General features: G+C 42.0%; 1 protein-coding gene across 2 annotated transcripts in view; it reads right to left on the bottom strand.

The window, feature by feature from the left end:
* The window catches only part of MYO10 (myosin X), a 163,742-nt gene that overhangs the window by 126,724 nt on the left and 9,423 nt on the right, over positions 1–27,595 (bottom strand). Inside the window, exons 1-2 of one of the 2 annotated variants that reach the window (XM_066992487.1) lie at positions 7,395–7,430; positions 5,388–5,486 (exon numbers count right to left, since the gene is read on the bottom strand). In XM_066992487.1, coding sequence (XP_066848588.1) covers positions 5,388–5,486; positions 7,395–7,415 — 120 coding nt within the window. In that variant the 5' untranslated portion in view covers positions 7,416–7,430. Of the gene's footprint in view, positions 1–5,387; positions 5,487–7,394; positions 7,431–27,595 lie in introns of those variants that run through there. The other variant, XM_066992486.1, reaches the window with a different exon arrangement.

Raw genomic sequence — 27,595 nt, forward strand, 5'->3', positions numbered from 1 at the left:
AAAAGAGTACTTATGAGAAGTGCTTAACCATTTGCCTGCAGGTTTGTGGGGTGTGTTTGTTGTTGTTTTTTCTTCCCCATATCTTTTTCTAAATATGAGAACAAACTCTACTGGAATAATCACTGGGTAACTTCAACAGAATCCTGTCATTAACTTAAGAAAACAAAGGAAAGGAACCCCCCAAAATCAAGGGAAAAAAAAAGCTCAATCAAATCTGAAGTTTAACTTTTCTGAATGGAAGTCATGATGAGAAACTCTTCCAGCCCTCAAACCAGAAGGAAAAAAAAAAGGTGACAGCCACCATGGAAAACATACTTGAGTTGTGTTTAACAAGGAACACCTGTAGCCTCCCCATTCCTGCAATGCAGAAATGCCCCTGAAGAGCCGTATTAAATTAAATACACAGGAAAAAATACTTTTGTTGCTGATCAAACCACTTACAGGTGCCTCTTATTTGAAGCAGAGGATACCGAGCAGTGCTGAGTTTGCTGACATAACACCATCCCATGAAGGGCTTCTTTGTAAAGGAAGTTCACAGAAAGCTGTTTTAACTGACCAAGTCTCTACTGGTGAAATCTGACATCTGTTTCTAAATAACCTACATTTTTAGGCTATTACAGCTCAGCTGCTTCTATTTATAACATATTTAATTTAAAATTTCCGCTCGGTCAACTAAGCAGGTATGCAATTAAGTATTCTTAAATTTCAATGTCAGACTACATAGATTGCAGCAATTGGTTGAACTTTTACTTCTCTTGTATGAATTTCTTCACAACGGATTTCCCCTATACACACATTATATCTTAAATTTATAGCTATAAAATTTCCATTGAAGGGAATCGGTGTTATTTAAAATGTATGCCATTAGGTGCTGTTCTGAAAGTCCAAAAACTCACCAGAATTGACAGTGTTGCTAAGACAAACCACAATTACTACTTAAACAAAGGGAATTCTGACTATACATTTCTTTACATTTTTTCCTATATATTTTGATGTAGAAACAGAAGAAAAAACAGAGTCCTCATTTGAAGACCAGAAAGATATTCTTGGAATTAATGCCACACAACTCAAGAAAGCTCTTCTGATAGATCTCACATACCCCAAGCTTTTTATATTTAATATCTCTGCTTTCCCTGGGGACAGTTTCAAGTGCATCTGTACAAGTTTTCTAGTGCATCTGTACAAGTTAAGATGACAACACAGTCCTCCTTCATATAAGGGTAAACTAAATGCTATGATTTTATTTGAAATAAGGTAAAGTTCATGTTATTTGAAAAAAAAAAGAAAAAATGGAATGAGTTTTTCCCCTCAGAATCACTGGCTCTCTACTGAACATGTGCAAGTAAGGCATTTCAAACAAAGCATACAGTGACACAGCAGGGCTTTCAGCATTTTATTTAACATTCACTTGAGTACTTTATAAGCTCACACAGCTTCATTAAAAATTTATAGAATATGGCAATGAGGGAATGTCTGCTGTACTGTGAATACATCCTTAAAAAAATAACTTTTAAGCTTAAAAATAGAGATAAAAATACCTACGAAGATGAAAGAAGCTGCAGTACCTGCAATGACATCTTATATATATACACACCACACACAAGCAAGGGAAGATTAGGGTGCCTCTTTTTTTTTTTTTTTTTTTTTAAAAAAATCTGAGTATTCATAGACTGCACTGACATACTTCATGCATTCACAGACACGATGTTTCCAAAACTTCAGGCACAGTCATTTACCACCTTTGTACACACACGCTAGTGGAACAAGAAAATAAAAAAAATGATGAACCCACCAAAAGGCAAATTAGTACAGTAGTCTTCTCTTCTGGAAGGTGCTCTTCTGGGGGGTGCTTAGAAAGACAAAAACATTCACACTGAATTGTCCACTCATCACACTATCTTGACTCATTGAAGTCATCATTGTGCAAACCAGCCTTCAGTAGATATGGGAGAGGCACTCCAGAGCCAGCTACTGGCCAATGCCATGGAAGAGAGGGATTTTACAGCTTTCACGTCCCACTCCAACACCTTGGGCCACAGAAGTGAAAAGTAGCCTTGATCTACTTTTTCTCCTCCCTGTATTTAATTAGGCTTTCATCTACCCCAGTAAAGTGCCACATTTTCCTTTCTTTCGTAAAGGGATGAAACTGTTTCATAGCTATTTGCTGAGGGAAACCCCAAACCTACAACCCGAAATTCCTTTTTTAGTATCACATCATATGTAGCAGATATTCCACTCAGCCCATCAAATCACAGAGGACGAAAGCAGCAGCAAACAGTATCACAACAGTCTTTAACAATGATTAACAAATGAACTGCTCAACTTCAACATGCAGGTACCACTAGAATAATTAGTCTTGCTCAAGGAATAATTATATTAGCATGTGATTATCAAAAAGCGATCCAAAACCTGGTACACAACTTGTTTAACACTGAAGAGAATGGCATAGTCTACACATGAGTATTTGCATTCAGTGGCATTACTTAAAACCAACACTCCTCCAGAGTGAACTGTATGCCACAGGTTTTTGTTGCAAATTTATTTCCACCATTCATAACAAAATGAAGAAACTCAGAAGTAACGTATTTTGCTATGATTTCTTTCCATTGTTCTGCAAACTGATGGTGGCAAAGAATTGAAATCCAAGTTTATACAAAATCTCTGAGCACAGATCTAGTAAACATGCTTTACCAGTCCCACTGCCCAGCCAATCCCATCTTGAGAATTCATCCAAAAAAGAAAGGTGAGAACTGCAAATCCTAACAGAAGCTGCTGAATTGGAGAAGAGTAACTACAGTGCTGCGCTTTGAGAAGGCCCCAACACTTTCATCAGTTTGTCATTAGACTTGAGCACAATTGCTTCTTGGAAGGGTCTGGGAATCAAGATGCTGGCTACCCTTCAAAAAATCTTCATCACCCCACACTTCTGCAATCTCACCCCCTACTTGCCCTGCCTCCTTCTTTGAAAGTAAACATAGCATTGCAGGAGATCACCAAGCCATCAGAGGTCATCATCAGGTATCACCTAAGATTCATGTCTCATGCCTGCTGCCTTCTGCAGCACACAGGTAACCCAGCAGCAAGGGCAGGATATTCCAAAGGCACTTCAGAAAGCAGCTGGAGGAACAATGTTAATTGGCACCGATGTCAGCTGGCACAGTTCCTCTAAATTCAGGGTGCACCCTTGAAAACATAAGCCTTGAAAAGGATTAAAGTTAAAAATAAAGTGAATTGCTGATTTGCCCTTAGTTGGAGCACAGTCGGCTCAGACCCACTGGCAACATAAGAGCCACACACTGGTTCTGACGGCTGCTCCTTATGTCCTTGGATGTTTCACAGCATAGCATGACACCTGCTCTTAAAACAAGCAGGACAAACTAATATATATATATTTTCTCCTGTGATATTTACAGCACTAACATCTTTCTAAGGAAATGGAATCAGCTAGATTGTATTATGGTAGTGACTTGAGTCTTCTTCCAAATTACCTGAGTTTTTAGCCTGCATTCTGTACACCATGGAAAGGCAACAGTACACATTATACACGCATACAAGGCTGCTAGCAAGCAACTTTTCCGCTCGCAGATGCCAATATTAGCTCTGCCACTGCATGTTAGGGCACCAAAGCAAGCCATCCATCTTACAACTGTCACCTGCAGTTCCCATAAGTACAAGAACTGTCATGTTGAAACACTTCTAAAAGACAGGTTCTTCACAGTCAGGCGTTCATCTATAAAATTCTGTGAAAAATTACAGGTACCACCTCTGAAACTTTTGTGTCACTCCCAACTAGAGGATGGATAGGGCTAATGTTTAAATGACTTGCCCAGGGAAGATAGTGGCTTGGAGCATATGCTACTGTAACAACACGCACGGCAAAACAAAATGTAACTACCATGCCTTAATATGGAATATCCTTCTTTATTCACAAACAACAGAGGAGACAGTCTCAGCATCTGCACTTCATGGGACCTCAAATTTCAACCGAGCATGCTGAGGGCAAACTGTAAATATGCAACTTCCCAAACCTGAGCAACCATAAATGCACAACTTAACATGCATCACACTGAGAACATACCAACACATACAAAAGCGCCTTCTTATCCTGTAAGGAGGCTTTGCATCTAGCAGTAGTTCCTCTGTGGACATCTTCCCCTGTACCATATGTCTCTGGGTCACCAGTCCAAGACAGCTAGTAACCTAGAGTATGTTATACTGATATATATATCCTTCAGCTTTCTACAACCTGCCTTTCACTGCTTGTCTACCATCTTGCACGAAGGAAAGACAAGCATCTGAATCCAACACAGCCTAGTATCGCTACCAATTAGGCAGCTCTGCATGTTTCTATCAACGAGCATCTTGTTTAGTTGATCTTGTTTGAGGAGGTCCTCCTGCCTCAGTTGAGGCCAGCCTCAAGACATTTTGTGACTAACAATTCCATCTTCTTCACTCCCCCTATTTAACCTATATCTTGCCTATTAAAAAACACTGATTCTGTCTAGTTCCTTTCCTGCCTGCAAAAAGGCAGGTGAGAAAAGTAGGGGTTCCCTGGTTCTGAATGAAATGCTTTTCTGTCTTTGTCACTCAGAAAACCATTAAGTGAAGGCAGCATGAAAAGGCAGCATGTTTTCCATACTATCATACTTTCCTCAGCCTTGTTCACTACCTGAAGCTACCTCCATCTGGTACAAATAACTAAGAAAAGGAAGCAAAACTGAGGAGGGAGCACCCTCCTAAAGTCAAAGACAGCGTTCTCCTGACTCTGATGTCTGCACCAGTGTAACTGTTTGTATCTGAGTCTTGATCTAAAATATGAATTCCACTGAAATTTCTTCAAGGAAGCTGCAAGAATGGAGGTTTGGATAAACTGTGGCCTAATGAAGAGTAGAATAAATAGATAAATGAAAAGTGAGTGAGAAAGCAGAGCATTTCCATGCTGTCAGCAACTGGCAGGGTTTGTTCTGCTTTCTTCTGGCCAAAGAGAAAAGAAAAAGAAAAGGGGGAGGGGGAGGAGAGAGCAGAAGTTGCCCACCAGCCTCCTTCACCAGCTGGCAGCCAGTGGTACGCTACCACAGCAGACAACACGCTGCCTGCAACAGCCCAGGTAACCTGAGCAAGTAGGATGGAGCCGCTGGGATCTAAGTAACATCCTGGACACAGCTCTCAAACCTTCAGCGCTGCCAGACACAGCTGTAGCAGCTGACCAGATATGCAATGGACAGCACGACTGAAACCAAAGTTCCACATTCGAGTCATATAAAAGGTATGCTGCTATTCACACGCCTTAGACTTTTACATTCTCCTATGCCCTCCCTGTTAGGCAGAATCGTTTCTTTTCCACATAGTGGTAGAAAGGAGGAAGCAAATAGGAGCAATGCACATACCTGGCCATAGTCTGTCCTGAACACGATGACTCCTTCTGCACAGGAATGAACAGTACTTGGATAATGCTGATTATTTTCTCGCAACCAGACGCGAGACCCCTAAAATAAAACAAAATAGAGTTATAGATGGCATAAATGGAAACTCAAGAAAATAAAAGGAAAGCAAGCTAGTTGCAAGCAAGCTCACTTGCGAAATAAGCAAGTGAGAAATAAAATAATCTTTCAGCAAGTAGTTATCTTCTGCCATAAGTAAAGTACGTAAACACAGGAGTACTTTTGGTTTGTTTTTAATAGAAGTGCCTAAATGCCAGCATGAACAGCTGAGGCTAATTCACTGAGTCACATGCCTCATGTTAGCACACACAAAATTACAAAGCAGTGTTTAAATTTACACGCCATTTAAAAGATGCTCCTCAAAGCCAGCAGGCTCACCACCTGTTTATTTTCAACCCGTTAGGATCACAGCACTTCTCCCCTACCAACTTTCACATGTTTTCTAACCCCCCTTGCCCTTTATCCTGTCCTGTTCTCCTGGCTGCACGAGAACTCAGATTTTAAAAATCTGCCAGCAAGAAAAGTGACAAAGAAATAGCATTTGCTGTTTAGAGCCGAAGAGGCAACAGAAACACCATCAGCGAACCACCTAAGTCAATGCAGTGAAAGAGGGTAGGTGCAGGGTAGGACTATTTTAGTTTTTCATTTGGCTGTCTGTAGCCCTCAGAGGTAGATCCATCCAGCACAGAGGAAGAGAAACAGCCAGCACCAAGTGCACGTGAGGCAGATGGGCAGGGTAATCACACCTGCTTCAGCTGCTCTGAGCAGGAGATGCCTTCAAGAAGCATGAAGATATTCAGAAGCAGCACCCCAGTGGTCTGAACCTCAAACACAAACTGTACTCCTTTTTCTATACAGGGACAGCAGGCTCCGTATCAGAAATACAGTATTTTAGGCCTATTTAGAGAACAGAGGCTTTTGTGTCGCCTCCATCAGAACGGGCAAATTCTTTCCGGAAGGAAAGGTAAAGGCATGATAGGAAGGGGCTGGGATATACTTTGATAAGCCAAAGATGGTGACTTTGGTTGTACAACCCCTGAAAAAAACCAATTCAAATAATTAATCTTGCATGCCAGCATTCAAAGATCATCCTTGTCTGAATTTGTACGCACAGAAAAAAGACTTGAGGCTTTTAAAAGTTGGTTTGGGTGCAGGTTCTTGACGAACAACCACAACAAATACAGTTTATTCCTGTTATGTCCTTAAAGAGTGGCTCAAATGTCTACCTCAGAAGCTCAGCCACATTACAAGTTGCATACATTTAAAATATTGTTGAATAAACACCATCGTTGTTCCTATGTTGGGAGGACAGCAGCACTGAGAAACAAAGTGAAGCTTACAGAGAGCAAACTTTTGCTGCTGGGTTTCTCTGAATGACATGAGCTCAGCCACATACAGGGGATCACACACAAGAGCATCCATGATTTTTGCCCCCCTTCCATCTTTTGGCAAACTGCATTCCTTTTTAAGTGCCTGCGGAGCTGTTTGTCATTTTATGTCCAAAACCTTGAGCCAGACTGTTTCCAGGTTTATACCAAGTCCAAGGCAGTATGGGGTATGTCGACTCGAGGGCATAGCGTCAGCACAGAGCAAGGAAATGCGCGTGGTGCCAAACAGAAAGCAGAGCACCAGCAACCACAGCAGGAGAGAGGGAGAAACAGAGGGCTCCCTGAGAGTGGTCTAAGTGAGAGGGGGCTTGAAAATGTAATTCAAAACCGAGTAGTAGCACCCGCTTCCTTGGGTCTGCACACAGGAGCCCAAGAGCCAGCAGGTGCTCTGCACGACAGGAGGTATTGCTCTCAGGCTTCCTCGGCTCCTCACCAGCAACACTGATAAAACCTCACTTCACCCCCATAGCAAATAACCACAGTCAAGCTCACGAATCACAACAGGTTGGATGACTTGCCGAAGTCACCCTAGGTGGCGAAAAGGACTCTGCTCCAGACTAACTACCTTCCCAGAAGAAAGCTTCATCAAGTGTCCCTGCCAGTCAGTCTCCACCTCTGAATTCGATCCCTATGAACACACAAATACACAGCAAAAAACCCTGTTTGTCCAAATGCAGTCAAGTTCCTCAAGCACTTCAGGACAACCAAAACCCTGTTGTTCATCTCGTTTATTATTTGCCAGAATCCCCGAGCACAGTAGCATGAAGTTTATGCTTTCAAGGGCAATGAAAAAAGCTTATAAACATTGAGCCACAACAATATTTGCCAAAACCTCAGAATTCAAAATAGCCTCTCATAAGGAGAATAATCTTTTCCATAGTGAAATTAAATAATGAATTCTGCATTTTTCTGGCTATGAAGCAGAAACAGGGGCCTGCACAGAAGCATTCACTTGGCTGGGCTAGCCCTAAAACAAGCATTTTAAAGCAAGTATGGAACGGTTTCATTTAAACAAATGTACATTGTTAGGGGTCAATAGCCACTATTCAGAGACTGCTGGAACAATGTGGTTTGCAAAGCCCGAGGCCTCCGAAATGCAAATACAACGTGTGCTCTGGCAAGGTGGCTCAACAATACAACATCTGTCCACGGGCAGGGTACACTGCAGGACCTCCCAGTCTTGGGAAGGGAAGAAATAAAATATAAAAAATGCCTTAGCAAAAGATCCCATAGGAGCTACCCAAGTTACGGTCATCTTCCATGCCCAGCACGCTCTGTAACTACACTGCAATCCCTCTGAAGCATATTTGTTACAAGCAAGTGACAGCTTTGAGAACAAAATCCTCAGTAGTTAATTTACAGACGACATATACCGAAGACTTTGTAGTCTTCAGATCTACAAAAGCTTCAAATGAATCTACTTTGATTCCAGAGTTTAGGTACACTTTCATTTCACAATTTCTGACCAAGTGCAAGGGATGTTGTTTCAAAATGCCCACTAACTCCAGCGGTATCTTTTAGCAAGGTGCCACCACCTTTTGATTTCACTTCAGAAAGGTAGGTTATAAAAAAGGATTCATTGAAATAAAAATCTGAGGCTTCTTCTCAGAGCCTAAAGCCCAACCTGATTTAGCCTGGTGGTCTGTAGGGTGAGTGCAAGGAATGACTACCAGGCACAGACTTCTGGACCTGCTGGATGGAGATAGAGAGCATGCAGCCAGCTCTCCAGGATACCAGCTTAGATACCAGCTGTGAGCCCTCCAAGGAAGGACTCCATTGAATGCACACATGTTGATCTCAACTTATTTTTAGGGGAGAAACTTGGTAACTTGGTCACTCCCTGACAAGCAATCTGGGACATTGCCATCCTGTTACTCTGTGATAAGGGGGAAAACAAAGCCATGAAGTGCTTACTAAAGCCCAATGGTTTTTACTTCAGCGAAGCAAAGTTGTAAAGGTACTTGGAATTGTATGTACAGAAGGAGGGCCGTATGCCATTATTTCCATAGCCAATTGATTTCTTCTGACTCCAAAAGGCAAAGGAAAGAGGTTTGTAAATCTCACAGCTGTAAGGCCACCTGAAGAAGTCCTGAGTTCTTTTCACTTGCAGATTTTACTGCTGAAATTGCAAAGATGACTACTTATCCTCCTGGGTGTTCTGTTCTTACAGATGACAAAAATCAACTTTTTAACTTTCTATTGGAAACAGCTCATGTTTTGGTTTCCAGAATAGAAGAACTTTATCTCAGATAAACAGTGGAGAATTCATTGCAAAACCATAATTAACAAATCCAGTTTTGTACATATCCAGGTTGTATGGTGAATAAAGTAACTGCCTGCACAATAATCACATTTTTTATATAGTGTAGATATATAGTGTATATACACACACATATGTATGAACAAGCACCCATTGCATAATAACTGTCATCGTCTAAGACTAAATGCTACTCATTCACATGTTATAATGTAAAAATCCAGTCGACTCATCAATGCAATTGATTCAAAGCAGTTAAAACTGCTTTAAATTAAGGGCAACTAATGTAGGTTATTGTCACAACTGCATTCAAAAAGCATTCATTGTTAGGCCTTGACAAAGCAAAGGAAACAATAGTCAATATGTATTTAGAAAACCTTTCATTTATGCACTGTAGTAGCTTGGCTCAAAAACAAATTCTGAGAGACAGGAAAAGATGTTATTAACTCGGTCAAGCCAGACATAGCTTTTTCATGATAAAGATAACTAAAACCACATTTATCTTTGTTACTCCTCTTTACTAAATTATGCACTAATCATTAGGAGGGCCATACCAATAAAAAAAGCTATGCAGATAGAAATGTAACGTTGGCAATTTCATATTAACTAACTCTTTTGTCTCTGAAAACTTGCCCTTCATTACTAGCTTAGCAAAACTGAAAACACTTCACTTCAGGTACCCCAAAATCCTAATGTGCCACGTGCATGCCTGGCCAAACAACTCAGTGGCAAACTCAACGTTCACTGAAAGTAGGATCTCTCTCACCAACTTCAGCCCAAAATGAAGTGTCAGACCTCCCAAACAGAAAACCAGACCTGTTCTTCCATGGGAAAGTCCAGAGAAAAAAAAAAAAAAAGAAATAATGGCCAATTGCCTGACATCTTAATGCGTAATTCAGAATGTTGTTCTTGATCTAGGTCCCCCTCTCTACAGGGACTGCGTGCTCATCAGCAAAAGGATTCCCCAGCGCTGGATTTCTGGGGTGGCTGAAATACCGAGTTAGTACTAAGTCTGTGTATGCTACTGCCACACAGTCTATGAAAGAGAAATAAACTAATCAATAGAGGAACTCTCTTTCCAGCCATTCTGCCTTCCCCCATCAGTAACCGGCAGTTTTCTGTCGGGAAGGCAGATTATCAAGGGACAGAAGGAGTTACGGAGAAGGACTAATTGAATCCTAAGTCTCTGCAGAGTGCGAGAGAAAGCCAGCTCTGGAAGGTATTTGAGCATTTAATCTAAATTCCAGAATCTTAAACTCAACTTCATTAAATGACTACACACTTAGATCTTGGCACATACTTAATCTAGCTGAATGAAGTAGAATTCATTTTCAAAACACCGAAGGCACTACTTACAATTTCCTCAGAGAGCAAAGTAAGCTACCAACACCTTTCCCTCAATGAGTTTAGCTCTGCCTCCTAAGCCATATTGCTTTACTTTACTGTTATAACGCAGAACAAAACCACGAAGCAGTTTCCAGGGGATATAAGGTCAGTTTAGGAGGAGAGTTTAGTGCAGAACAAAATCTCCTGAACGCTCGATATTTCTCTTGTCTGTCTATCCCCCACATGAGATCAAAGCACCAGCTCTTCTGCTCCTGAGGTCTGCGCAGCAGCTGTTGATTAACCTTGAACACAATCCATCTCCTCTTGTTTCAGTAACTGGAGATAGCGCAGCACTGACAACAGCCTGCCACTTTAAAAGCAACTAACTGGACTAAAACAGATATTAGTACTATTACGGACTCAATGGGGAACTGGAATTAATGTTACCGTCCACAGGCCTTTGAATACACCCTCCCTTCACACCACTGCCACTTTATATAGTAAAGCCTTTTAAAAAATATATAGTTTCCAGTTTTTCTCAACACAAACAGAGCAGAGATTAACCTTTAAACCTGCAGGTGGAACAAGCACACCCCGCCCCACCTTCTGCTGCTTAGCTTGAATACACACATTACCAGCAGACCTAGATCAAAAGCCAAAAAGCAATTGCACTCACTAATGAAGCTCTGAAGACATGGTTACCAGCTTATGAGGACGATGAAGTTTCCACACCATTAGGAAACTTAGAAGAAAATATAGCAGTGAGATGCCATCAAGTCTTTTCAAAAGAGTTAGCAGTATTGCTACGGTTTGAATTATGACTTTAATGAGAAAGATTCACGTGTTACCTTTACATTTTGTCAAGTTTTGCAAAATACTATCTTTTTGTGCTTTTGAGTACTGCCCAACCTACACCATAGGGATCACAGCTACAAAAACAGAACAGTATCAGAATTTGGAAGGCCTATACCCATTACCAGTCTCAGGCAGGCAGGACAGGCTGCTAGGAGACATCTGTTTCTTGTGCCTGCAAGTCTATGTTAAAAAAAAAAAAAAAATTTCTAGGCAGTTGAGTCAATAGCATTTCTGATTAATTCCAAAGTTAAAAATTAGCACTCTGAGTAGTACTTATCAACTGTGAATAAATCTGCAAAATGTGAAATCAGGGAAGTAGGGAACATGCACAGCAATGTTTCCATGTTTAGTGGATCCACAGTTTCAAGTCCCTCTGTAAATCACCAGCACGTACCAGAAATGGGTCCTGCACGCAGTACTGCCTCCACAGCTCTCCCCATCCCATCTCAGGTGAGAGAAAATAAATTGTTAAAACTCATAAGGAAGAGAGGTAGTTGAAAAAGACAACAAATCAGTGAGAAAGAAGAAGAGGCTGTTGTTGGTGACAGAGGGGAGATGTAAGCAACACAGAGGAAAAGAGCTTGGGGCCACTGCAAACCTTTCCATCACCAGCCATATTGGGGCAGGGGGTAGAAACAGACAGGCAAATGACAGACCTCCTGGGATGTTCATGGTCACCTTAAAAAGGTAAGCAGCATGTAATTCTCTCCCCTAATCCAAGTTCCTAAAAAGGAATATACAGTATGCTCACAAAAAAGCATAGAATTTGTCCTAAGAACCAACCATACAAGCCCTAAATCTGTCTTCACAGATTTCAAACAAAGTTGCACTTGTCTTTGATGACAGCTTTGTTTTGCCAAGCATCCTTATTTTTCAAAAACAGTTCTTTTTTTTTTTTAAATCAATTACAGCGATGACTACAAACATAAAAAACCTTCTTTAGTTGCTTAAAACCAACAGAATTATAACTAATCTACACACACATACACAGTTCTTCATCCATGTGAGCCTGGGTTTTTTTTGCAGCATATAATTGCAACAAAGTCAGAAGCGAGGAAGGATGGTGTAAGTGCACGTAGAAGTAGCAGGGGAAGAGATTTCCCTCTAAAAGCTGTTCATCGAGGCTTATAACAATATGGCAAGAGCAGTTAGTCCAGCACAACTGCCCAAAGCCTCTTTAAATCATCATTAGCTTCTGCAAACAATCTTTTCTGTGTCATCTAGTAAGCTGTTACGCTGCCATGTACCTCTGCCACTGACCTGGGGAGAAAAGTGCCTGTAGCTATCCACAGCACTCAGCTGTGCTTCATAGTCAGTTGTGCTTGGTAGTCTACAACTTCGCTCTTCTTAAGAAATTTTGCCTTTGAAATATTCCAGCTCCCAAATCTTCATTTGGCACAAGTTGCTAAGAATCTCAAAGCCATTTCTCAGAAATGTTCTAGAACACCCTAGCACTTTTTTTCATCTTCTTCTTGCCTCTGCTGCCTGAACAGAATACAAAGTGAAGACCAGGTGAGAGGACTCACAAGCACCAACCACGTGGCATGCCTGGAGTAACACAGGAGAGATGGACTCCTCTGGAACAACACAGAAGAGATGGACTCCTCTGGAACATGGGTTAGTTTGAGGCTCAGCTTGAAAGCTGTTCCTCATTCACCACATGTAAATCCCATGAAGAGTCTGGGAACTCCCACTTGCAAGGATGTTCCGTCTCACTTCAAAATGTTTTATTTAGGAAGGACATCTCTGAGTACTTAAAAGCTGATTAAGTAAAAAAACACACATTTGTTGGACACACAGGTCCTGAAGAGAGGTGTTTACCATTTATTTTCATGAGATGCGTGTCTTTTAGGCTCATCGCTCAAGGAACTGGTTTTAACACCATTGTACAAAGTACCTAGACACTGATTTTTTAGAAGTTTTAATACAGAACAACTATATGGTACTAGTTTTTCTCAGATACTCATTGTGCTATAGAAACATGCCCAGAGAGACATCATACTGGTTCAGCCTGATTTTAGATCCCAAAGCAGATGAAATTCCTGTTCAAGATAGTTTCTACCATTGACTGCTTTTTGCCAGTTACCTAAACCTATTCTGGTAGAAGTTATTAAGGCCTTCTTACGTCAAGAAGCATCATCCATAAAATAACTGCGCTGCACCTAAAAGTACACTAGGAAGAGAACTGGGCAATGCAAGGCCTTTTCCTGGTTTCTAGGACACTCATCATCATCATCTTCTTTCTTCTTGCTCCTTCCCCCTCTCCCTCCATACCAATCAAGCAGATGACTCCAGGGAAACTTATCTTTAGCCAAGTGGGATTCTTATGTGAAAATAATTCCTATTAAGCCATACACTGTGCGAGGTAACACGCATACTTAAACACTCCCAAGATGATCATCACAGCTTTCACTTTCCACGTTGCTAAAATCAAATTACAAAAGGTTCCAATTTAACTCGTTTTCATATTGTCAAATTTCACAATCCTACTACAGCTGTAACCATACTTGAGGGATTTTTATTTGTTTACATTTACCTGCAACTCAAAAACATCAGTTTACACATGATTAGTATTTTCCTGGGCTTCAAGGGGGACATGCGAGACAGCAAGCTATTTCCAGCCTTACCTCTGTTGCAGAAAATAGACATAAGATCATAGCCTTAAGTCAAAAACCAAACCAACCCACTCTGCCCACATTACTCTGTAAGCGTTTCTTCCCCGCCCTGTTCTTCCATGCTCCATATTCTCTTAAAACTAAAACTCAGGATTTTGGAAAGACACAGTTTACAATTTGGAGCTGTAAGGATTAGCAAGACTGCATTTCAAGGCTAAGAAAGTTAAGTGTGAAAGGGAGGGAGAGAAGAGAATAATGGACCCATTCAGTCCACAGTTCTTTCATTTACTTATTTCACTAACAGAAATGCCGATTACTAGACACAGAATAATCTTAAATCACAGAATCATAGAATTGTTGAAGTTGGAAGGGCTCTCTGGATGTCATCTGGTTCAAACCCCCTGCTCAAGCAGGTACATCTAGAGTAAGATGCCCAGGAATATTTCCAGGCAGCTTCTGAAGATCTCCAAGGAGGAGGACTCCACAACTTCTCCAGGCAACCAGTGTCAGTGCTCAGTCACCTGCACGGTAAAGAAGTGCCTCCCGATGTTCACAGGGAACCACCTCTGTTGCAGTGTTTGCCCATTGCCTCTTGTCCTGGCACTGGGCATCACTGAAAAGAAGCTGGCTTCATCTTCTTGCCACCCTTCCTTCAGGGACTTATTACCCCCCCTTGAGCCTCCTCTTCTCCAGGCTGAACAGTCCCAGTTTCCGCAGCCTCTCCTCATAGGAGAGGTACTCTAGTCCCTTGATCATCTTCATAGCCCTCCATTGGACTCTTCCAATACGTCCAGGTCTCTCTTGTGCTAGGCGGTTCACAACGGGACTTAGCAGTGCTGAATGGAGGGGAAGGATCACCTCTCTTGACTTGCTGGCGATACTTTGCCTAATACAGCCAAGAACACCATTAGCCTTCCTAGCAGCAAGGGCACGTTGCTGACATGTTGCCCCCAGCACGTACTGGGGCCTGGGGTTGTTCCTCCCCAGGTGCAGGACTCTGCACTTCTTGTCGAATTTCATGAGGTTTTTGTCAGCCCACCTCTCCACCTGCCAAGGTCCCTCTGGAAGGCTGCATTGGGTACCCCCAGTTTTGTGCTGTCTGTGGATTTACTGAGGGTGCATTCTACCTCGTCATCCATATCGCTAATGAAGATGTTAAGCAAGACTGGACTCAGCTCTTGCCCTGCAAACATGAGAACCCCTTCCTTACTCTGCCCATCTACCCCATCTCAGACATCAAGAGGACCCTTCATACCTGTGGGGGAAAGGCCTGACCACAGCCAACAGGTAGCAGGGTGTAACAGCCAGAAGGAAGAGAAGACAGACAGCACTGGCAGTCGGTAAGTCAGGTGGTGTTGTTGGGCCTGTTCAGCAGCACCCACAATAGCCAATGTACCCTGCCTTTCTGAAGGCCCATTCGGCTGCTCTGACTCCAGGCTGAGGAACAAATCCCAGTGACACCCTGGCCACAAGCAGTTGACAGATCTGGGCTGCCCCACACTTAGCAGACAGAGCTTGGGTCCTTCATCCCCAGCAGCTGCAACGATTCCTCCAGTACCTTTCACCACCACCACCTGCTCGACCCTATCCATGTTCTCTGTAATAAATCAGAGGCAACGTACCGAATCCAGGACAAATATCTTTTCGCCACATCAACTCCAAGAGATTAGGTCACCCCACAGCCTAGCAGCCTCTTTGCACATGTGACGGATGAAAAATAAATACCTGCCCTGTCCATACCCAGCCAGGAAAATGTGGTTTTCTGGCCTGCAACAACTGACTTCAGCGACTTGGCAGCAGCATAGCTGAGGCTGGTTCTGGAAGCTCAGGTGGACATTATCAAGCTCACAATTATCAAGCTCACTGAACAAGTCCAACACATGTTATGAAACACCTGGAGGTGGTAGGGAACCAGTACTACATCCCCAGGGTATGAGCAACCCTAAAATCCCTGAAAAGTAATTAATTAAAAATTCACCCTAAAAATTAATCCTTGAAAAATCCTTAAAAATCAAGGACATAAGCAGCCTGACTTGGGGCAGCGCACCCTTCCACATCTGAAGCCCAGCTACGGTGCTTGGCTTTCACAAGCAGGCTTGGAAGATGGGATGACCTTTCTCCACAGCAACACACGAACATCCTGAGGAGCAGAGAGCAGCATGGCACCCCTCCATGCTCTCCCTTCTTACCTCTCATGCTTCAGGGGAGCACAGAAAGAACAGATCCTGCCACTGACACAGGAAGTTGTGAAGCTCATGTTAGCATCTTCCCACACTAATTTGTTTGCTGCAAACCACAATAATCACTGAGCAACTGCAAATTACCTGTCTGGAGATCATCTGATGAAAATACAACCAATTAAGCAAAAATAATGGCACATGTTATCATTAAAGGGCAGAGCACAGGCTTATTCCCATGCACCTGACAGAAGTGCTGCCAGGTGTGCCAGCACCTCAAGGAGAGGCTTCCAACCGATTTTAACACTCAACCATAAAGTAAGATGTAAGTCACATACAATTTGATCACCACTGAATTTCAAAGTAGAAGAACTCCTCACCTTTCTGAAATATAAAGAGAATATACCAAACTGTGCAGGATACAAACCTATAACTTAATAATTTATTATAATAAATATTGATTAATTTATTATTCAATTCAAAAATCCATTCAATATTTAAATAACTTAAAAATAGGATATAAATGTGCTCACCTACCAACCCTGAACCAAAAAGCAAAGTGTCAGTAAGTATGAAATAGTCACTCACGGGTTACTTCTCAAACTATGATCAAACACCTTTAAAGAAAAATCAATTGTAAGAGCCATTTGGTAACACTTCCCCTCACAGAAGCAAACAGGGACCTTAGGGGACAGGATGCAGTAGCAGTAGAGAAATTCATCCTAAGCATACTCTCCCAGTCAATCGTTCAATGGTGCGACCAGGAATCCGACAATCAGGGCTAATCCCAGCCTTCCTGGAGGTTACGTGGCCCCAAAGCATGCTGCACTGGTGCTGCTTTACACCCACGTGAATAAATATTGAAGGTGCAGCTTAGCCAAAACCTGTGGAATCTATACCGAAGGTACATTTAGCAACAACACTTCTATTTTAGGTAAAGCTGGAAAGCCATTAAGTTCAGATAAAAGGCAGCAGTGTTTCCTGCACGCATGCTGAAGGTTCGCATTTTATCAGCTTTATGCTCCTCTCAGAGATGAAGTGATGCTTTGCAAGGCTTTCCACTGCAAAGCCTCATCAATGCTGATGAATACCAATGGTATGCAGCAGTTGCAAGGTAAAAAGGCAGCCTGAAACACTGCATTCATTATATTCAGCCCCTCAAGGTCACAACCCCCTGGAAAGCAATCTCCTGCTTTTGCTTAGTCCACTCCTTCTCTCTGACGAGATACGTTTCCTTCCAGTAATCCTACTCTCACCAGCATGTGTTTTGATTTTTCTGCAGTTGTGCTACCACAAAATGAAGCATCTATAGGGCAAGTCATTTTTCCTTTGAGATTTTTTTTTGTAGAAAGTACATGTAGTAAATATTGACTCCTTTTAAACACATCCACCATTAGGCTGCCAGAAGGGAACACCTTTACCAGAAAACCCAGAAAAGGAGCAGGTATTTACATCAATCAGCACACAGAAAATCCACAGCCCTTTTCTGGTCATCAATACTTCCATGCCATACGCTGGAACAGACCCTGTAAAGCCATACACCTTTCCATCTCGCAGCTACAGGGAAACCCCCAAAGCAGGCAACATAAAGCAGCTCTCAGGTTCCTAGGATGCACACCACCACACCTTTCCTTTTGGCTCGTAGCATCTTTTCATAGAAGCTACAGATCTGTGCTCCAGCTTTCAACAAGAAGGTGTGGTGCATTTCCTCACTCACAGGCACACCTAGAGATTTGACACATTCGCATTTTTCATCATCCTTTTTTTTCACGACAGAGATGAACATTTCCTGCATGAATGTGTTGCTGATTTATTTCATTATTTTTTTTCTCCAATGCATGTTTATACAAGCTGGTAGCAGTTAGCAGGAGAAAACATCTCCCTCAACCTAGTATTAAAAGCACCAACACGGAGCACTTGATTCTGTAATTTTTTTTTTTTTTTAACACATTCATTGCACTGTATTGCAGATTGATGGAAGATTTAATCCAAAACTAAACCACAAAGACAATTAGGAGACCTTAACAAAACAGAAGTGATTTGAAGCATTAGTACCTGACAAAATGGGCATTTATCACAGAGGTAAATGATGAGTACAAGTAAATGCATCTGGGCCGCGACTGTTCTAGATTGCTACTTCCTACCTGCAAAAGCAAAACAGCACCTGGGCTAAACAGCTCAACACCCCTCAGTGGGTAAACGACCTTCTTGGCCAAATGACTAACTATACATTTTAATTCCCCCAGAGCTGCACCTTCCATATCTAAAGGTGGGGATTCTTCATACCAAAGCTCTCCCCATTAGTCAAGGCTTGCTCAAGAGAGACGCAGAGCATCACTGCAGTAGATTTCTCCCTGCTTCTCCAGGATCAGGCCTGAAATCAGAGTGTAGTTTCCTGCATGACCTACTCAGGCCAAGACGTTACACTCAGGTTTTTTGGTCTAAACCCAGGGAGGAGATCCTGTTTCCTTCACACAATGACCTACCAGCTGCAACCAACACTTCACGTTGTCTCCCAGCCTGGAAGCGCCCACAAGCATGGGCTGTGAAAAGCTGCGCTGCCCCGGATTAGGGGAAGAGAAAGACACATCAACAGCACAGCTGCTTTCAGACTGAAACGTTCAACAGCAAATCCCAGCAGACGTCAAGGCTGGTGAGAATAACACAGCAACAGCTGAGACCTGGGGGTGTGAAATGTATTTGCACGCAAAGGACGGGTATCTTGGTGGAGAGCTAAGGACATAGCAATGTGCAGGGATTGTGCTGCTCACAGGAACGTGCCCAGAAGCAGGCACTTCTTCCCACTCTGGCCACTTTGTCTTCAAGACATTGTATTATAAAGCACTACCTAGTGCCTTGGAAAACCCACATATGAACCTATGCCTCTATAAGGAAACAGACATGCAACATACATACAACATGCAACAACTGCAAGTCTGACAGAAACATGCTTTCCTCCTGTAAGGGAAGTGCTCTAGCAGGCTTCTAAAGCTGCTCTGCATTTCTTCGCCCTGCTACCCAAAAGGTATGCTGGAAGCTACAACACACCGGATGGCACGCTTTCACAAGTCACCCTTGTTGTCCTTAAAGCCCAGGGAGCCATGTTTTTTCTCCTAGCCACCTCTAAAAGTTTATCTACTCCACAGCTTGAACCTTTCATGCAGCAATTTATTTCAGCTGACAACAAATTAAGTCAGCCAGTTCTTTTGTAAGAGTCAGCCCAGACAACTCCATAAACATCTACCTCCAACAGTACAATGCAGATCCCCAGTTTGTGAAACCTGGCAGGACTCTACAGACTTGCCATGACAAGGATGTTGCTTAACATTATTTATAAACAAGGTGACTGCCTAGAAAGTTCAAGTCAAATTAGCAGGGTGCCTAAATTAAAATGCAAGTGTAGTACTCAAAATGCTGTATTACTGATTCTCACCTGCCCACAGAAGTGCCTCTTCTTAAAAATCACACCACAAAGCGTACAGACTTCATAGCATCCAAATGCCTGCACAAGCTCAGACTGGGAATTTTCCATGGCTGCTTGACATAGAGCTATTAAAACATATTTAACCTTACATACTTACAATCAGATTTTTATGGCACTAAAGAATGCAAGTCTAAAACAAATATAGATTTTTGCCTTTGTGTAAACACAGCCAGCATCTCTTACTACTTTTCATACTAGTTGTAAAGTCACTCTTCATATTACTAAACTATGAATCAATAAAACGGCTCTTTGTCTGGTGCTTTTTTTTTTTTTAAATTGTAGGTAAAGTTGGGTAAAATGAAATTACCTAAACACTGTCGAAAAACATTTCCTTAAATGTTGAAACATGCAATTGCACAAGAAGCATTATATGGGCAAATCGCTGCAGAACAGAAGAGGATTCAAGAAATCCTCCTTCATCAGAAAGAGCATGTGCTTGATTTCAGCAGATAAGAGTGTGATGTATGCACATCAACATATGCTTCCTGAACCCAGATGTCGTTTTAGAAAAATGCTCCAACTTGGTCACCTAGAAGGGGACTTATCCTCGTTGAATTATTCTCAGAAGTGTCATTTAAAAAAAAATACTTTTAAACATGTTACTAATTAGTCAGACTGCTTTAGCCAAAATAGTATTTCTACTCTTCAAAAACCAGCCTGTTGTTATTAATCTCAGAGCAGCAGAACATCTGAGAAGCCTCTTGATCATTATTACCAGAAAATCCAACCCCACATGACAGTTCTGCTCAATCTGGTGCCCCTGCAGTGCTGCTTAATGCTCCAACAGTAGGAATCATGAAAAGCTACTTCCACTTTACTGCAAATAAACGCTGCAGTAGCAGCATGTTCCTCCACTGCCAGCTCTGTATTACCTTCTTTCAGTGGCTGGTCAAAAAGATTTGGCTTCAAATACAACCAGTTTTCCTTTCAAAGAAGTCATAAATAACTCGAAATGGAAGAATAACTTCTGCTTACAGCACATACTGCCCTTATGCAGTACATAGAATACTTTATTCTACGGACAGGAACAAAGATTTCCTTAATGGTAAGGAAATAAATTCTGAGACCTTGGAGTTCTACTCAAGTTTCATGCCTGCAGACTCCAGTCCATGTGCCTGCTCCTTCACCAAGGAAGCCAACAGGAACTTGTCCACCTCCTGAGCTTGGGTGGTAGGTCAAGTTTTATTTGCAAACCAGATATATTTGTAAAACAAGGAGCTGATATTCAAAACTGCATCCACCAGAAACTGCAAAACCCTTCATATCAGAAATTCCTAAGAACTGCTGTTACTTCAGTGAGGAACAGTGCTGGTCACGTGTGACTATTTCCTCCTGCACCAGTGCGAGAGCCAGCACCTCACACGCTGCACCTCACTACCTGAGGAGCTTAAAAACAAACAGGTTGGAAATGGAAAATCCTGTATCTGTCTTTTGCAACTAGAGAACCACGTCGAAAATAGATTCAATTACTCCTTGAAGATTTTAGGTCTCTGAGAGAACCAGTGGTGAAGTTTAAGTCATCCAAATCCCATGACAGAGTTCACATGACATCACCTTCCCTCTTGCTCAAGGGCTGGCTGCTCTTCCTACAGCTTCCCCATTGTTTCGGGTATCAACTTGTCCTTGTTTTCAAGAAGTGACTGTGTTTTCATCGTAATTCTACCTACTCAACCATTTGACAAACACAGCTAAACTTTGGCAGTGTGTTTATAACTGAATTAAGATCTTTTGAACAGAGTGCCTATAAAACCCTGTTTTGTCCACATTTTTAACTCCCTTTCATCTTTAGATAGCCACGAGCATGTTTGTTTGTTTATGCACAAATGTGACCATCAGGATTTCTATGTATATTTTCAGATATACTTATGCTTTTATGATGTTTTCTCCTACCAGGAGTTAAATCCCCACCCCCTATCCACATAAGCAAGATCTTGTTTGTAGAGGAGAACTACAGAGTATGTATGCCTGGAGCTGCAAGTCTGCAAAATACATGTTTAGTTTTAATTCCTCATGTTCACATTAAGGCCAATCCCATAAATGCACCTGATTTTCAGAGGCAACATGCAAATTTAACTAACTTGCAAGGAGGTTGGCTTTTTTTGTTTGGTTTGTTTCTTAGCCCACATACTGTGCAAGTCTGTCCCTCAGATATCATCATATACGTTTATTTTTCACCTAAAAATAACTTATGGGCACATTGACAGAAATAAAATGTCCTTACATCCAGTGGTCCTTCTGTTGCGAAAAGAAACTTCTAGCAAAATTTTCCAGCAAGCTCAGTCTCAAATATTCAAGAAAGAGCACGCACTGCTAATGAATCATTCTAAGAGCATACACATTCACACCCTCTATTCTTCAGATAGATGTGTGAATAATACAGACAATACTGCACCACAGATGTTGAACATGCCCTGTAAAACTCAATTACTACTTGTACTGTACACAATAATGAATAATGTATATCATACACTGCTTCTTCCTGCTCACTTCAAGGAGGGGGCAATGTCCTATCCTTCTTTAAACATATTTTCCACAGTGTCTCTAAGATAGGACTTTTTTTCCCTCCTAACAGCAGCTCTCATGATACCATCTGGTGCCTGAAACACACTGGATGGCATGTAATTACCCCATCCACTACTGACACAAACCAATTTCTTCAATAGAGTTACAAACCACAGAAGGCATGCTCTCCTTTCCTCTTGACTTCATACAATGCTCCGCTTCCTTTCGACTAAATTAAGAGAAGCGTTACTGAAACTAAGCCTTCTGTGGGCCAGTATGGTATCAACATTTCCACTGTTTTAAAGCTGATCATCTCAAGGACAGCTTCCTAAAACGCCAGAAAATCTCACGTGGAACTTCAGAGTCGATGCTGAACAACTCCACTACAAAAGTCACACGTGGTACCTGTTCTTCCCTCATCACATGCCACATTTTCCCCATTGGTAAGGAGATGGCTAGAAGGCTTCATTAAAAGAAAATGAGTTACAAAGAAAGAACTCATTTCTAGCTTTCCAGGAATGCATCTGCAATAAAAGAAGCTCTACAGTCAACGTTCAGATCAACGTAACAATACTGACATGGGTTAAAAACGGCAGTAAGTTAGACAAGTCATTTGTTAACAAAGCTGCATCTGTACAGGGAGAACAGAGAGCCAATTGTGATAGAGACTTCCTGTCTTAATTCTTTATGGTATGAACATGGGGGCAGAGACCACATCAGTTCTCCTGGCTAAGAGAGAGACAAAGCAGCATGCGGTACGCGGGGCTATCACACTCCATTATCAGCTTACAAATTTACAAAATTACAGCAGTGATGCAGAGGAGCACTTCAGCATGAGAGTAACTTTATAGTAATGAACAGTAGTAGTTACCAACTGAATTTTAGTCATTTTGACCAGCTACTGTTAAGTGGAGTTTTGGGGGTTTCCTGAGTTACCCCATGGGGATGCCCTTCATCACCTCTCCCACTGGAGGCCTGGACTGTGTAGGAAGCCAAGCAACTTGTATGCAGCTAGAAGCCAAAACACAAGGGATTTCGGAACATGCTCACTCTTAAATACATTGTGACTTTTCTCTAATTCAGATGGAACTGCGTGTCCTGTGCTCATCCTGAGATTACAAACCGTGCTGAATCAGTATCTCGTTACTTCACTGAAACAGAGCAACACCAGGAGCTAAATTTTCAGGGATAAAATTACACATCTCAATACAAGTCCAGGCACCAAATTTTAGAAACCTAAGCCTCAACACTCTCTCTCGCTACTTGTTTTGGGTCCATTAGCTGTAGCCACAATCTCATAACTAAGCTTTAGAGCAGTGAAACCCTAAAACTCTCCTGCCCCTTTAAACCGCCCCCCACACACGCCTTCAGCTCGCCAACTACTTCCCCCTCATGTGCTATCACAGCCACTTGTTTGGCAACTACCAACATCTGCTGATAAGAGGAGCGAGGCTCAGGACGGGGAGCAGCCTGCGTGCCAGTGTGACCCCCAGTTCAGAAGAGACCTTTGTAACAGCCCTCGCAGCAGGAAGCAGCGCGCTGCCCGGGAGCTCTTCTGAAACAGGCTGGGAAGAGACGGAGCAAGCGGGACACTCGAAGCCAGACTTCACAGAGGCATAGAGTGGTTCTTCAAAAAATTCTTTTGACTCAGGATATGCCTAAGTGCACTGCATCTTTGCTGTTATATTCCAAAGGAGCCTGAGAAGTGTAAGATAGCCACAAATGCACTCAGAGCTAAGAAAGAAAGAGGATAAGACTTAAAAAAGTATCAATGCTCAGTGAAAGTCAACAAAGAAGAAACATGGATCTGAAGATCAAGGTCCCAATTCTGCACAAATGAAATCAAAGTCAGATTAACTGTTATTTAGCTATTCATGCAAACCCCCAAGCTCCTCACTTAATTACACTGAAACCAACCTAGTGTGAAACTTAGCTGCTCCTTTGGAAGAACACTGTAAGCTCAAAACATAATTTGTAGGAGCAGCACTGTATGCTGGACCAGGAAACAAACCAAGAGACCAGGACCACATGAGGTGTCCTGGGAGGTCCTCTTGAGGAACTTTATCCAAACACCTGAAGACTACAACACCCACATCCCCTCCAAAGCTGCACCCAAACTCCCTGGAGGTCCCAGGGCTCCCCATCACAGCACGATGCTACTTGCACATGGGATCTTGGCATCCTCGTCCCCAGTGCTTCAGTGCAAATCCCTGGAGAGCCAACGGGCAGCAGGAAGAAAATGGTCCACAAGGCAAGAGGTTGCAAACCAGGTGTTATTTCTGCTGGGAATACATGCCATTAGAAATGAACCGATTCACAAATTCATTTATCTATTTCATACTGGAGCCAAAGAACATTTGCCATTTACACAAGTATTCTTGAAGAGCACTGGTTTTCTTTGTGCAGAAAATAGAAGAGCAGCTATTTTTAAAGCCATCTAAAAAAAGGGCATTGCCATACTGTATCTTACTTTTTACCACACAGCAAAGATGAAAAACTGGAACAACCTCTTATCCATCTGAAACCCTAAGCAAGTAACTTTTTTTTTTCCCCAACTTTTTTATAGCCACTAATGGTCACCACTTCTGAACTTATTTTTTCTCCTCAATGAACCACCTTTCCAGAAGGGAACCTCAGCTGTCAGCTATTAAAAGTCTTCTGTTATTTGGGCTTGGTACAGTCTTTGAGCTGTCAGCAAACTTCCCAGGACTTTGAAAAATAAACAAAACAAACAAAAATAAGACTTTTTTTTTTTACACTGTTTCAACTGACTCCAAAGTCAGAAAGAGGGTGCATATATGCAAAGCAACAGCTTTTTTGTTTGTTTTGAAAATAACTGAAATAACGCATTGTCATATGTTTTCTCCAAGTTATGCTGATATTTCCCCAGCTGTGCCAAATCATTTACTTAAACTTAAGAAACAGAGAGAAGTACATGCAATATACAAGCGTGTTCGTTGACTAACATCACCAACAGCAATGAATAAGGGTATAAACATCATATTTAGATCTGTACGGACAATGAGTACAAGGCATGATTTCCCTCCACCCCTCTCCTCGTCATTGGTATATAAGGAAAGGAAGCAACAGCACAGACCATTGCAGCTGGATGACAATACCATCCAGGAGCTAAATAAATACACGCATTCACAAAAGAAGCAACAGTTTATACAGCCATAGCTTTGAGCTTTTTGATGTAGCCTTTTCTTTTTTTAAGCAGACAAAAGCGACATCCTAGCTCACAGATATTCTCAGACCCTTCCACGGGTGAGGATACACACAACACGCTTCCCAGGGATCTGGAGCATGGGCTGCCTCAGGTGGCAAAGCACTCACCATGCCGCCAAGATCTCTGAAAACCTCTCCCTCTAACAGTTACAACGACTTGATAAAAAGCCAAGTGTTTCCTGAATGGCAAACGGTAGCGCCACGACTGCTTTCTGAAGACAGAGAGCAACTCGCTGATTGCTAGTCACTCTGATACAGCATCTGAAACAAGGTCAAGGGAAAAGATGATCACATAACAACATTAAAGTAAGAATTTCAGCATAAGTGAAACTAAAAAGGACAATTCTTTCTACAGTAACATTGCCACTGATGCAGCATACTAACAAATGCCAAAGTCCTAACTTTTACGACATAACTTATTCCAGCTTTCTTGAGGATAACCTCAGATTTCGCCAATAAGCCTCTGTGAAACTATCCAAAAGCACTCCACTGTTCAATACCACAAAAAACTAAAAATGAACTTTAAAGGGCAACGCTAAAAAGCAAGACTTTTCAGAATGCTGGCATTTATAGCACCAGAGAGCCAACTAGAAGAACTACTCAAAACCTCCAGTGAGGAAAAATTCCAGTTGGCATAAGGATAGCACATGACATTATTCTCCAATTTTGATAGGAATTGCAAAGGCAGAAGACGTTTAATTTATTCATTACAAACCAGCAGCTCTCAAACATTCCCCTCCTGTCCGACAAGGAGTCCCTCTGAGGCGCAGTCCTGCTAAAGTACGCACTCCGTTTCAGAGCCTGCCACCAGCCTCTCTCCACCACTTCACCATCCCCCCTCAGCCACTTCAGCCCATGGTGAATCACTGCAATTGTCCCCACTTTGCTGTCTCAAACCCTCCTCGCCCCCTCATTTAAGGCATGGATTAAGGTGCACTGACTCTCCTGTCCTAATAAAAGGTGGTACACATCCCCATGCTCCTGGGCAGTTGCAGCTCATGCTGCAAGCAGAAGCTCTGCCACAGAAACAAAAATCCCAGGAGAACGGCAAAGCTTTTGTGACCCCTCTGACTGCATACAGGGACTGCACAGTTTTTCAAAATCAAGATTTGCAAACAACTTAAGTGAGCGTTTCAAAAGGTAGCACACAAGCTCAAGAATTCAAAATTCATGATGGAAGCTCGTATCTGGCAGACTCTGGTGCACTGTAAGTGCTCAGCCTGAAGCAAAAGGAAGGATCCCATGACTCAAAGCTTTCTGTTCGCACCCCAGTAAGAACTGCTATGGAACCAGCCACCGACAAAGGACCACTGCAAACCCACAAGACAATCAACAGATTTAGGTATCACTTTCCAGCAGCTACTGATGGCATCTCCACCTTAACTGCACCTTACAAAGACTTCTTCCTGACAAGGGTGTAACCATGAAGTAAAAGTTTAACACAAGTATTTAATTACACTGCAATTATGTTTATTCGTGGGCTTTGTATAAAAGACCCAGGGAGTTCACTATTGCGCCAGGACTGCAGTCGTTTAAGGTACTGAATCACCTAAGCAAAATGGTGCAACACAAACACGGAAATTAGGAGGAGAGTCTTAAAACTAACACAGAACTGAGAATCGCCCTTTTGCTGCAAGTGCCATGCAGCTTTGTGTCAAAATCCCATCTGCCATCTGTAACAACTTCTCAGATTTGGCGTGAAAAGTATTGGAAATATAACTGCAAGGGTGGGAAGGGGGCTGCTGTACAAATTTTGTTTTATAGCATAGATTTGCTGCATTTAATAGTTTGTTTATTTCTGAAAATAGATTATTAAGTATCACATGGTAGAATGTGATTCTCAGAGTTTAAACAACAAAGAGCTCACTTCATCAGATATTCTTCCTGGTATACACTTTGAAAAGAAACAGGAAATGCCATCCTTCAAAGCCCTGCTGTAAAAGCCATGCTGATTTTCTTCTATGGAATATACCAGACTAAATCATTACACACAGCAAACAAACCTATTCATTGCACTTATCAACAGAAAGCTGTAATAAGGAGATAAACTGAAATCCCAAAGCCATGGTCTATATTTAATAAGGGGAAATGATCCAAAAAGACGACGAACAAAACAAGAAGTCTGACCTACAGAATCTGTGTCTACTTCTTGTCCTGGTGTGAACCCCACCGTCTTGCCAACTTGGCTTCTTCCTGAAGCAAATAAAAATATAGCCTAACCAAGATACACAGTTCTTTTTTGAGCCACTGAAGTGGTCAAACAGAAGCGATCTCTTTATGCAGTCCTCTGCCTCTGTTAACTGGACGTATTTGTAGAACAAA

This window comes from Anser cygnoides, chromosome 2 (assembly GCF_040182565.1).
Source record: "Anser cygnoides isolate HZ-2024a breed goose chromosome 2, Taihu_goose_T2T_genome, whole genome shotgun sequence".
NCBI classification, from domain to species: Eukaryota; Metazoa; Chordata; class Aves; order Anseriformes; family Anatidae; genus Anser; species Anser cygnoides.